The sequence below is a fragment of the Corapipo altera genome, unplaced genomic scaffold (assembly GCF_003945725.1).
Source record: "Corapipo altera isolate COAL_440 unplaced genomic scaffold, ASM394572v1 113, whole genome shotgun sequence".
Lineage (NCBI taxonomy): Eukaryota > Metazoa > Chordata > Aves > Passeriformes > Pipridae > Corapipo > Corapipo altera.
The window spans coordinates 11,081,978-11,095,337 of NW_020884895.1; the positions used below are offsets into that span (position 1 = coordinate 11,081,978).

General features: G+C 48.6%; 1 protein-coding gene across 3 annotated transcripts in view; it reads left to right on the forward strand.

Annotated features, from left to right (window-relative positions):
- VEPH1 (ventricular zone expressed PH domain containing 1) overlaps positions 1–13,360 on the forward strand; it is a 61,548-nt gene that overhangs the window by 35,994 nt on the left and 12,194 nt on the right. For all 3 annotated transcript variants that reach the window (XM_027647481.1, XM_027647483.1, XM_027647482.1), the window contains 3 exons: positions 649–1,037; positions 10,403–10,542; positions 12,405–12,539. In XM_027647481.1, coding sequence (XP_027503282.1) covers positions 649–1,037; positions 10,403–10,542; positions 12,405–12,539 — 664 coding nt within the window. The remainder of the gene's footprint in view (positions 1–648; positions 1,038–10,402; positions 10,543–12,404; positions 12,540–13,360) is intronic.

Here is a 13,360-nt window from a genome sequence, read left to right on the forward strand (position 1 = left end):
CCCAGGTTCTCTGAGCAACCCATTTAATCTCTTCTGTGCCCTAAAACAGCACAAGGGATTGGACAATAACTGCACAGAGAAATCAGAGAAAGGAGGGTGCAGAGACCTTTTTGGGGGTGTTGTTACTAGCAGTGCACATCAAAGGACACAATGTGCACCCAGTGTGCCCTTAGGCTGCCTCTGCACAGCAGCTTCCCACAGAGTTCTGCTCTTCCTGCTCCAGGATTTGCCCTTTGAGTCACTCCTACCCCCCCGACTCTTCCCTCCATCCCAGGGCAGGACAAGCTGCAGTCTGAGCCCTGCACCAGAGAAGTGTTGCTGGATGGCATTTTTGTGGTGTGATCAATCAGGCAGACACACCACTCCTGGGGTTATAAGACCCTTGCAGAGAGGTTCCCTCTGCTAGAGAACCCATGGAATGCAGATGTTGGGATATATGGATTTTGTTTTGCTTCCTTTGCTTATTAAAGCTGTGGCTTGAGCTTGGCTCTTGGAATGCTTATTCCCCAGCAGATCTTTGCCTCTGGCTGAGTGAGCCCCGGGCTGGGCTCTTTGAGGGAGCTGCACAGGGGCAGAGCAGAGCCAGGGGTGGGTTTGGTGCCCTGCCTCTGTTCCAAACCCTTTCTCCTTTCCTTGCCCCCCTTGCAGGTCCAAGAGCCTCGCCCTGCACGCCCTGCGCACCAAGGGGCCGAGCTCGGAGGGGGGGCAGGACGAGGAGAGTGGGGAGGTCCCTGCTGGAATCTCCTTCACCGAGATCTACATCAGCCAGGACAACGAGAAACTGCCCTTTGGGGTGGATCCCGAGGCGATGCCACTGGGAAATTCCTTGGTGTCACACCGAAGTGTCGATTACCCGGAATCAGCAGATTTGGCAGAATCCATTCAAGAAAAGGCCCTGGAAGGAAGTGCAGAGGCAGCACCTGTGGAATACCAGGATAAGCTCTACCTGCACTTGAAGGAAAACCTGGGTAAAGTGAAGGAATATGTGACGGAGATGGGGAGGAAAATTCCCATCCCTGACCAGTGTGTGATTGAAGGTAAGCAGGATGAGCCTTTCCCATTCCAAGACTTTAACACTCCACTGAGATTCCTCTCAGGGTTTGAGCAAACGGGCAGCAAAGACTCCAGCACAGGCCTCATGGACAGGGAGGAACATCAGTTTTATGAAACAACACTCCAGCCCAGACACACAACTCCTGGAAGGCACAGCAGGATGAGATTCCCGGAGGTTGGGTTGGGTGGGATCCCATCTCCCACGTCCCTGGGGCTGTTTTGGGTTTGCTGCCTTCACCAGGGGCAGGTGTTTGTTTGCAAAGGAGAGGGAGGTTTTGTGAGGCTGTGGGGGAGGTGGGTGAGATGGGTCTGTGGTGCTCCTCCTCTTTGAAGGGGGTACTTTGGGTTGGGTTGGGATCCTCCTGCTTATCCCCTTTAGCCTGAATTTCTGTGCATCCAACCACTCACTGGTGGCCCTGAGCTATTTACAGCCCAACCTTCAAGGGTTGATTCCAAACAGTATCTGATTCCACAAGTTAAATTAATGTTCAGTCCCTTAAAACATCATCTTCTAATACAACACAACTTCAACTCCAACAAATAGCAACTTAAGTTGATAAAATATTTATTTCTTTTTCAGTGGTCAAGAAGTAGAAAAGCAGTTTCCACTCACAAAAAGGATATAATTATATATATTTTGAAAGCTCATGCTTCTGGAGAGTTTCCTAAATGTCTTAAATTCCAGGTTTAGTGATTGAAATAGTTATTTGGTAGAATTATGATAATTTTTTTTTCCATAAAATGGTAGTGAAAACATGAGAGTGAACAGTCTGCCTTTTGAAGGACTGAGTGTTATGACCCTGCATTAATCAAATACCATATATTGAATATTTTAAATGTATTACTCAGCTTCCTTTCTGCAGTGCCTACTATGATACATCCCAAACATGGGACTGTTTCTAAATTCATTCAAACTATTGTAATTTCCTGAAAATCCTCAACTAGCATTCTTAGGAAAATTCTTTGAGTAGGGACACATGTGCAGAGCAGGAGATTTATGTGACTCATTCTAAATCTGCTGGAGAAATGCAGCCTGGCTCAGTGCACGGGGGACAGCTTGGGTAATATTCCAGATATTGCATTAACCACTCCAAAAACTTGCAGTTCTTGGACTTCAGTGATTCCTAAACTCTAACAAGGCCCATTCAGATGTGTGGTTTACTTTTCAATAAGATGTTTGGGGAAAAAAAAAATAATTAGAAAATATTCATATACCCAGTTGGCTAATTTTCTGTTGGTTGTGGAGGAATCTGAGCTGGAAATTTGATATGCAAGACGTGACAAATGCGAAGAGATAAGAACTGCTGAGCAATCCCTCATGAAAGAGAGTATTTGAAGGAATAGTGGCAAAGTGTGTTGCAAGGAAATAGCCCTGTGGTGAGCAAAGAAGGGCAGTGCACGTTCCCCATGCAGCCTTTCCTCAGCCAGGCCTTTCCTGGCCTTTCAAGGGGCAGCTCCTGGAGCTCAACAGAATGTTCATGTCAGCTGTAAGAATTCCTAAGGGATGATGGGCCAAGTTCTGTTCCCTTAACCAGAATTCCACCCCCTGCTCACATTTCTGGTGATTGGTGGTGGCTGGGGCAGACTGTCTGGGAATGGGGTGAGTTCCTCATAGCTCAGCACTCAGACTGGGTGGCATCTCCAAAGGATCCTGTGCTGGGCTGGGAGCCTTGGGGTGTATCCAGAATTCTCATGTAGGAACCCTGTCAGGTCTGGGCACTAATGAGACAGTGGAAGGTGTCTCTGCCCATGGCAGGGGGTTGGAACTGGGTGGTCTTCAAGGCCTCTTCCCACCCAAACCGGTCTGTTGTTGTCTGCATTAATTGGAGCCTGAATTTGGAGGATAAAGGAGAAAATCAGAGACCTCCATGCAAAGAAAACTGGAGACTCCTCAGTCTGGAGAAGAGAGGGCCGATGGAGATTTGCAGTGTCTCGAATGGCAGAGCATTAACTGAGGGTGGCTCACTGTCTGCCCTGGTGCAGGTGCTGGAGAACAAGCACTGAAGTTGTCAGAAGGAAATTCAAAAACACACAAAATAGGCTCCTCTGCTCTGTAAAATTGTCTGTGATTTGCAAATTGGCTTTTTTACAGTCGAGTCAGGCATTTGCTGTGCAGGTCTTAACCCTCACAGAACATTTGTGCTTTGCAGGCTGTGATTTTCAGTCTCCTTGTTGACTTACAAGCTTGTTGGATTTATATGATACGTCCCAGTTGATGTAATATCAGCTGAAGTGTTGGATTTTACAGCTCTGAAGGGAGGCAGGTGAAGAACTGTCAGGGTGGATCCGTGAACTGTCTGTGACAGTTTGAAGATGGCTCATAAAGACATTGAAAAATTGCCATGTCAGCTCTGTTATCTCATTTAAAATTTGCTATTTTTGGCTGGATGTGCTTTGGGCAGAGGCAGGGTGTGAATGAGGTGATGATCCTACAGCAGGAGCACGGTTAGGACTGGGCTGTTGGCCAGAAGGTCCTGCCCTAAGAAAATGGCCAAGTTGAGGGTGTTTCAAAGAGCAGAGAAGCTCCAACAGCTCCCCAGACTCACATGTATAAGTGAATTTTTTGGGATAATACTGCAGTCAGAGAGGGGATTTGAGCTGGGGCAGAAAGAAGGAACCCAAACCCACAAAAGTCCATTTATTTGAGCTTGTTTCAGCTTGGGGCTGATGGTTTGGGTCAGTCCCTGCTTAGTTTGAAGCACTGTGCCCAGATCCACATCTCTGCCATACCTTCAGCAGTTTGAGGAATTCTTTTACATCATGTTCGTCACTTTAATCCCCTTAATCCTCGGGATCTTTTCCTCAAAAAAAAAGGGAAAAAACCCACCATATTTGTCATACCCTTCAGCTTTCATGGAGTTAAGCAAATAGTTTTCATCAGCCCATATTTTTCCAGATGGTTTGTGATCCCATATCTTATCAGTACCCCCAGAATTTTGCATATTCCAGAGGCCCAGGCCATGCCTCAGGAAATTCCTGAGTGCTCACAAGGTTGGTTATTGCTGTTCAGTGAGCACTGGGTGGGATTTCTGCTGCCTCAGTGGGACTGGGGTCCCTGTGGTTGAGATCAAGCTCCCCTGGTTTCCCCACTGGTTTTATTCGGTGCTCTCCAACAGGTCCTTCAGCCCTCCTGTTTTTCCATGTCTCCCAAACCCTTCTGGGGAGGTGGGGCTGCTGGTGATTGAAGTTGCTTTGAAAGGCTTTGGTGCAAGATGGAATCCCTGTATCAGGTGTTGTTATTACCTGGTCTGGGGGTGGGGAGGCCCTGGCACAGGTTGCCCAGGGAAGCTGTGCCTGCCCCATCCCTGGAAGTGTCCAAGGCCAGGTTGGACGGGGCTTGGAGCAACCTGGGCTAGTGGAAGGTGTCCCTGCCCATGGCAGGGTGGGACTGGGTGACCTTTAGGGTGCCTCCAACCCAAACCATTCTGTGGTTCTCTGATGTTTCTGTGATTACTGGTGTTAAGAGCTGCCAGTGTTGGTTTGGGGAGGGGCACAACATCCAGCTGGGAGCTGAGTCCTCCCAGTTTTACCTGGCGTGGCCCCCATTACCTTGCAGGCAGCACAGGGCTCTGGAGCAGCTGCAGCCCCCACCTGCCCCAGCCTTGCTGGCTCTCACCTTGGCCTCCTGCAGGTCAGAGGACTTTTGACCTGCTCTTGTTTCCCAGATGCACCGGGATGGTGGATCAGATCCATGGCCATGTGCATCCTGCCATTGGGAGGGGCTGCTTTCAGATGATTCCCAGACACAGGCCTGGACAGCTGCTGGGTTTGCTTATAATGAGGGAAATGTTTTCCACTGTAGTTCTGGTTGGTTTTTGACTAATTTGGATAAAAACACCCTCATTAATGCCAACAGCCCAGAGCTCTGATTGTCGAGTGAGCTGTTGGAAAGAAGCACCTGATCATATCTGTGTGTTGGGGATGCTGAGGGATTTGCCATCTCCAGCCTGCCCAGCCTCCTTTTGAAAGGATAGAGCCCAGGGAGATCGTGGAATCATTCCACCCTCAGTCACTGCAGCCAGGTTCAAACACAACATGCTCCAGTGAAAAGTATTAGAGCCTTTTTCCAGCAGTAAGTCACTGCTGGCTCCTCGGTGCCATTCGGGAGGAAAAATATCCAGCAAACATTTCATGGGATTAATGACAGAATGCTGAAAGAGGAGGAGGCAGCAGGGGAAACAGGTTGCAGCGTGCTGGCCCTAAATCTGGTAGTTATTATGTTTTATGGGGTACCGGGAGGTAATCGGGACCATATGACGGTGTGGATGGAAAGGCTCATTGCTCCCCTGCAGTGCTCACCCTGCACCGGCCTGAGGAATTCCAGCATTCCATGAGCCCAGCGTTGATTTGGAACAGATGGGCCTCTGGTCCTTCAGTGGGATCACAGAGCTGTGCAGGCTCAGGAGAGTGTTCCCAGAGAGCGGTGCTGGGGCCGCTGGGCCACAGCAAATAGGAGCTGGCACTGAGTTCTGCAGGGCTGGTGTTCCAAAGGCATCCCATCCGGGAGGGCAGGGAGTGGGAATGTGTGCTGACACTCGGGATGGCCCCCGCGCTCATGGTGGTCCTCATCAGACCGGGAAACTCCCCAGGGAGCGTAACGGGAACGGGGACAGCTCTGAACCTGCTGCCCCCACACATGTGGTGACAGACCCTGGGTGTGTCACTCCTGCTCTGGAAGCAGCACTTGGAACAGGCTGCTCTCCACATGGGCTTTGCCTGGGAGACTCCTGGTGGGCAGGGACATAAACAGGAGCTCTTGGACTTTGATGGGGCTTGGAGCAACCTGGCATATGGAAAGTGTCCCTGCCCGTGGCAGGGGGTGGGATGGCATGGGATGAGTTTCAAGGGCCCTTCCAACCCAAACCAGTCTGTGACTCCATGACTTCAGAGCTTCTGGATTTGCCAGAGTTTGGGCTCTGTGTGTTGAATGCACTGTTGTACCTGTCCCATCCCAGCCCTGCCTTCTCCCTGGATTTCTGTGTAACTTACTGGAGGTGAAATCTGCTGGACAGAGTTAAGGCATGCACACAAAGCTGGCAGTGGTAAAAACAATATAAATCAGCACTTCTTGGAGCTGGCTGCTCTAAAAATTACCCTTTTCTCCTATAAATGTATTTATTGTTTGCATACTTTGTGTAACCCAAACCGAAGAGATCAGGCAAAGGAAACTGAGGAAGCTGAAAAAGCTTAAAACCAAAATTTAAAAAGTCGTATCCATTTCTTATTGGTTCCATGTTTATGTGTGGGTTTGATTCTATTTAGGAAATTTATGAGCATACTTCTCCTCCTATTAACAGATTTTATTTAACAGTGAAGGATTACCAATGCAAATCAAATAATGCATTGATTGTTCCCAGAACCAGTGACTCTGTACCCTCCTGGTTCAGCACAGCGTGTGGAGCTGGAATAAGCAACAATTAACAGCTCTACTGACGTTCTTCTGGTTTTATTTTGTTCTTTTTTTCCCCAGGCACAACCACTTAGTTGTGAACTTCAAAATTGCAACATATATTCTCTTGTTTCCTGTAGGAAAAACAAGTTGTTGCTTATTCTCTTGCTAGAATTCAGAGACTTGCCAAGAGGTGGGAATGTTTCTTGACTGAGGAACATTTCCTTGGGATCTTGACCAGCCATCTGGGCATTTGGTGCCTGTGTGGGGTGGATTTGTGTCTTGTGTTGCTGTTCATGTGTTCTTGATGTTCTAGAATCCTTCTCCTGTGTTACTTGGACTCTCCTCCCAAGCCAAGCCCAGCCAGGCTGAGGAAGGAGGAGAACTTGGCAGATAGTGACAGACAAGGGGCAGTGGTTTCAAACTGCCAGAGGCAGGGATAGATGGGATATTGGGAAGGAATTCTTTACTCAGAAGGTGGTGAGGCCCTGGCACAGGCTGGCCAGAGAAGCTGTGGCTGCCCCTGGATCCCTGGGAGTGTCCAAGGCCAGGTTGGACAGGGCTTGGAGCCACCTGGGCTAGTGGAAGGTGTCCCTGCCCATGGCAGGGGGTGGGACTGGGTGGTCTTTAAGGTCCTTCCAACCCAAACCATTCTACAATCCTATGGACTCGCCCTTCATGGAGAAGGTGTTCCCAAGTGTCCCCAGCTGGTGCTGCCAGCGGGGCAGGGGAGCAGGACGGGGGTGCAGCAGGTCCAGTGCCTGGGGGATGTGAGATGAGGAGCTGCTGGAGTGCAGGGATGCCCAGAGCCCTCCAACGCCTTGGCTGAGGTTTGCTCTGAGCTGCTCATCCATAGGGATAATTCCAAGTAACTGGATAAAACAGGCCCTTGTTGTGCCTGCTCAGTGTTACCCAGACCCCGAGGCAGAGGTTTGGCTTTGGTGCTGCTGAGATGAAGCAGAGCCATGAACTCCTCTCCTTTGCTGAGTCCAAACGAGATCTCAGCCACTCACACAGACTTCTCACCCCATAAACCCACCCTGCACAGAGCTCCTTGGCTGAGACAGGGGAGGTTCATCCTGGGCTCCTTTCCACCTGGGTGGGGGTCACAGGCTGGGACCCCCTTTCCTCCCCATCAGTATGTTCTGGTGCATTGACAGGTGCCAGGGATTGTCCTGGCCCAGGCAAAGCCATCGTTTCTGTCATCCAGCTCCAGAGCTCACACCCAAAACAGCCACGAGACGAGTCTGTCTCTGGGATTTGGTCATTCCCTTTTCCTCAGCCTCCCCCTCTCTGAGCCCTGCAGTGCAGAAGTGCTGTTCCAGTCACAGAGCCAGGGGATGAAATCAAGAGTGTTTCCACAAATCCTAATTCAGGTCAGATGGGACAGGTTACTCAGGGAAACAGAGGCTGGCATAAAAACCTTCCTTCAAATTTGCTTTCAGGATTTAGAATTGACAGGAGTTTTTAAAGTACAAAACTGGTTCTAAAGCCTGTAAAAGTGTAGCTTAAATGTGACCAACATAATAGGCTTAATGCCCTTGGGGAAGTCAGCTAATTTTTCCTTCCTCTCTCCCTTACATGCTTCTGACCATTTATTTTAAAGAGCTGCAGATCCATCTTGACCATAATTTGGATTTCATTGCTTTAAATCACATCAAAAGGACCTTTAGTCACCACTGGATCACCAGCACTCACCAGGACGTGCCTTGTGCTGGGGGAGCAGTTGCAGAGCAAGGAGGTTCTGGTGACAGGACTCTGTGTGTTGTATCTTACTGATATCCTGAAAGTTTCCTGGGACCCAATTAATCTTTCCTTACCAGGTGAATTTAGGGTGTGCAGTTACATGTAATGGAATTACAGAGGGATTCAGGGAGCTGAGTTGTCTCCACCTTCCCAGCCTGGGATTGTTTTGGGTTTTTAATTTTTTTTTTGCTAACTCAAGGCTGCAAGTGATTTAGTTTTGTTCTTCCTACCAATAATGTTTTGGTTTGTTGTGAATAGGCCTTTTTATGCTGAATTATTTCTGCCTTATCTCTGAAATCCACGAGGATACTCAAGGTGGATGTTTGATCCATAGTGTTTGTATAACTTGCCATGATGGACTGGGAGAAGTGTGAACCACAGCTTACCTAGAACTGAGCCCAGTTATGCACATGTGTTTTAGGAAAGCCCAAAATGTATCTTAAGCTGCACATTACACTGAGTTACAAGTAATTTGTAAACACTGCAATGATTTTAAAAGCACCTTTTTCCTTCTCATCCCTGAAAGTGTCCAAGGCCAGGCTGGATGGGGCTTGGATCAACCTGGGACAGTAGAAGGTGTCCCTGCCCATGGGAGGGGAGTGGAATGGGATGGTCCTTAAGGTCCCTTCCCACCCAACTCATTCCACGATTCTTTGATTCTGCTGACACTGGGATAACTGAGATCAGCTCTTGTGTGTTGAAACTGGTAGTTCATTGCAAACAGTTGAAAAACACCCATAGCAACTTGGGCTCGTTCTCAGACATTGCCACACACTCAGCACATCCACCAGCAGGAACAGCTGTGGGTAACAGCCCTTCTCATGGCAGAGGTTTGCAGATTGTCTGGGCTGGAGGCTTTTTGCCCTTGCTATTGACAAATCAAGGCTGCTTTTTTTCCAGGACCTTCCTGCTCAGCCAACCTTGGCTCCGGTGCTGGAGCTGATGTTGATTTTGGCACATGTTCTCAGCCTCAGAACCTTTCTCAGTGTCATCCACAAAGTCTTGCTAAGCAATTTCTTAAGGGCTTGTGTCTCTCCACACATCTTTGTCATTTTTTGTTCTGTGGTATTTAGGAACCTCCTTCACCCCCTTGTTGCCCAGAGAAGCTGTGGCTGCCCCATCCCTGGGAGTGTCCAAGGCCAGGTTGGACAGGGCTTGGAGCAGCCTGGGCTAGTGGAAGGTGTCCCTGCCCATGGCAGGGGGTGGGACTGGATGAGCTTTCAGGTCCCTCCCAACCCAAACCATTCTGGGATTCTGTGATTCCCAGTCCCACCTGGCACTGGGCACCTTTTCTTAGTTGTTATCAGAGACTGGAGCCTCCCAGGCTGGTTTTTCTCCCGGCCATCTGGCCTCTCTGTAGCATTTTTGGCTGATTCCAACACCCCAGTTTTGAATTTTCTGCATTTTCAGTGACAATTTGACCACTGATGCTTTGTTCTGGCAACCCATCCCTTTGTACCTCTGGTAAACTCATTCCTCATATGTCGTGATTTCATGTGCAATACTGCATTTATTTCATTTCTTTCCCGTGCTTTCACATCTTAGATGAAAATGTTGAAACCAAGTATTGCAAGCTGGTCTGTGGCTGGACAGCCAGGCTGCCCTGTGCTCTCAGCCTCCCTTGCTGCTGACTCTCCTCGTCAGCAGATCCAGAAACTGCCCCCTGTCAGCCACGTTTGCTGAAAAGTCACAGCTCATTTTTCCAGTTAGGAGGTTTCCTTAGAGCACTTTATTCCTCCATCTTCCCCTCGCAGTGACTCACAGGGCAGCATGAGACCATGAGTCAGCCCCTGCCCAGCTGACCCTGGGGGTGACTCACGCTGGGGGGGCTTCGGGACAGTCCTGGCTCTGTGACCCCTTCCCAGTCCATCCCCCCACACGTGTGCTGAGCCTGCAGCTCTCTCCTGCGTTGGCATCCAGGTCATCATCTAAGGATCTCCCCCTTTTCTTTTCAGTGCCTTTTTCCCTTGGATAGCTGCTTGTTCCTGTTCACAGGGGCTATAAAATGATGCCACTGTTGAAGGTAACAAAGAAGCCCCATTAGACCGAATTTCTCTCCTGCTTTGGGGGTGCAGACACAGCAGTGCCAAGAAGTGACCCCCAAAGTGGAGCTGTCTGCCCTCACACTGCGTGGCCACACCTGCCCTGGGAAGGGGCACTTTGATTTCTCTCATTTCTGTGGGTGATTTTAATGTGCTTCATGTTTCTCCCCAGACACTGTCAGAAGCTGTGTAGCAAAGCTGTTCTTCAGCTGTCCCCTGAAGGGCCACTACTGCTTGTACAGCAAGTCCAGCTTCACCCTGGTGAGCCATCAGCCTTCCCTGTGGATCCACATCATGTTCCTCTTCCAGCAGGTGCGTGGGACACAAACCAGTGGCACCTCTGGGGCATCCCTGTTGCACTAGAAAAAAAATGTTTAGGCATTAATCTCATTGAATACACTTCTAATTCACCTAACTTGTGACCCTTGTAATGCCTCAGAAAGTCATTCTGCTGGGCTGAAGTGATTTTGCACTTTATGAGCTTTTGTATTTCTATTAATACCCCAAGTTCAAACTGACTGGGGAGACTGCAGAGCCTGGGGATGAAAAAGTGGGACCAAACCACATTGTCCTCATTCAGGCAAAACTTCCAGCAAGTCCCAGGTGCCTTGCAAGCATCCAGGAGCGTGGCAGTGGATTTTCAGGGCAGCAGAACCAACCCCCAGGCTGCAGGAGGAGGTTGGAGGTGCAGAACCCACTGGGATATTTTAGTGGATATTTTGGGGATATTTTGATGGAGCAGGATTTGTAAATCTGATCAGCACTGTTCTACCTCCCCTGAAGTGATTTTCTCGTGTTTAATACTCTTTCCAAGTACAGCCCAATATTTGGACATGTGTGGGATTTCCTAATAGGTTACAAATAGTATTAAACTGTAAGAGAAATCCCTACAATCCCACTTCAAGGTGAAACAGGTGGGTTTTGAGTTAAAAATAAGACTCAGGTTTTTAACCTACATAGAGCTGTTCATCCAGTTCATCCCACCCTAATTCAGCCTTGGAAACACCCAGGATTGATCCAAAATGTAACACATCCACAGCAAGGGATGCTGTGAATTTAACAGCCCTGGTGGCTCTGCCCTGCGTGTATTCCTAGAAATAAGCACAAAAAATGCTTTTCAAAAGCGCTGGTCACTTAATTTGAAAAATATTAGTGAAGACTTACATCGTGTTTTGAAACCCTTGGATGGAAATTGGGAAATTATTAGTACAGGACAGCAGGATTAGGCTTGATGGGGTTGCTTAGAAAGAGGAGACAGAACGTTCATCCAGGAACCCTCCGTTTGAAGGACGTTGCTCAGATTGTGAAATCAAATAGTTGTAGGGTGGAAAATCAGATTTATTCGTGAGCTCATAACTTGGCTCCTGCCTGCAAATGCATTTTTCAATTCCAAACTCACGTAGTAGACACACTAGAGGCAGAAACGTTTCGCTCTCTCAGCCACAGTGTTCTCGTAGCAGGGACTTTGGGGGCAGTTTAGAACTGAAGAACTCAGTGGTGTTCAATTATGAGAATAATTCCAGGTGTAGAAGGTTGTGTCCTTTGACAGAGGGAGCTTTGGAGGGGAGAGCACCCAACTCAACAAGGTTTCATCTTGTTCTGTGAATGTCCAGGGGCTGAAAACCCCTGTACCCTGCACTGAGCATGTTCTGGGGGGTTTTCCTCTCACATTTCATCCACTGTCTGTCCAGTGCAGGCACAAACACTGCCCTGTTACTCCTCCCTGCACAAGGACCGAGAGCTGAAGGAGGTCCAAACAAACATACACAAACCTGGAGTGGAGTGAAGCATCTCTTCCCACTGCCTGGTAAATGCCACATCTTCCCAAAGAGATGCACATCCCTGAGATCCCTGGGTCCTGGAGGCCAGTGCTGCTCAGGTGGTGAGAGATGAGCATTTCAAGGCAAAAACGACGTGCAAGTTGTGCAGTGGTGGCTGGGAGATAATCCTTGGTGAGCCACAGACCTCAAAGACATGGAACACACAACCAATTTAAAAAGCCCCAGAGGAAATGGAATATTTGAGGGTGTATCTAATTGTGTGTCTATTGATCCCTCAGAATTCCTTACCCGGAGCTGAACCAACCCCTGGTTACTCTCATGGCAAGGCCAAGATATTCTTTGTTAATGGCCAAGCAAAAAATGCCTGAAATCCTGTTTTCACCATCTTTCCAGAGCTTGTTTGCAGAACCCTTGTCCATACAGAGCAATTCCGTGCAAGTCCTCAAGGCCCTGTGGGAGAAGACTCAGCTCAAGGGGACACACAGCTTTGAAACTGCCATGATCCAGTCGACATTCCCCCACCAAAAGGTGAGAGTTTATTTTTCTTACAAATAAAAATAGTAAAAGGACTTTACCCTGCATTTTGGAACGGCTGTACAAAGACCTTTACAGTAACTACAGCGAGACTTTGCTCACAGAGGGTCCCCAGGGGTGTTTTGTGCTGTGATTTGAAAGGTCTCCAGGCTCGTTCTCCACGTGAATTGCTCCCAAAGTGATGAAAATTAGGGATGCTGCCCATGGGGTTTTTTTCCTGCTCACAGCTTTCACCTCAAGATTCAGATTAGCTGCTGCTAATCTGGGGTGTTGGGCAGCCCCTGGGAAGTTCACCTGGTTAAAAAGGGACTTGGATTCTATGGAAATGATGGTCTGCACGTGTGCCATTCCTTGCCCCCCTCAGTTTAAAAGATTACTTGCTCAAAGCTGTTTACTGTCTCTGGGATTTCAGCGAGTGCTATTCCAAAGCTATTAATCAGACTTCTTGGAAAAGGCAGCTGGAGGATTGTAAAACAAATATCTATTTATTCCTGAGCGTCTCCATCCAGCTCAACGGGATGAAACGACTTGTCAAACGTGATTTTAAAATACTCTCTCTTGGAATATTGTGGGCATGGAGATGTCTCACGGAATAAGATTAAATTATCAAGGCTGTGGCTGATTTAAAACCAGGGGGTTTGTTAGAAACACCTTCTGAACCCCCAGGATAACGTTGTGCTGAAGCGGGAACTCGTGCTGTGGCTTGTCAGAGGAGTGGGAGACCCCCACATGTGAGACCAGTTTTGGGGCCAGTTTTACTTAGACACAGTGGAGCTTGTGCTGAGTATTTTAGCTGCTGTTGAAATCCCAGCCTG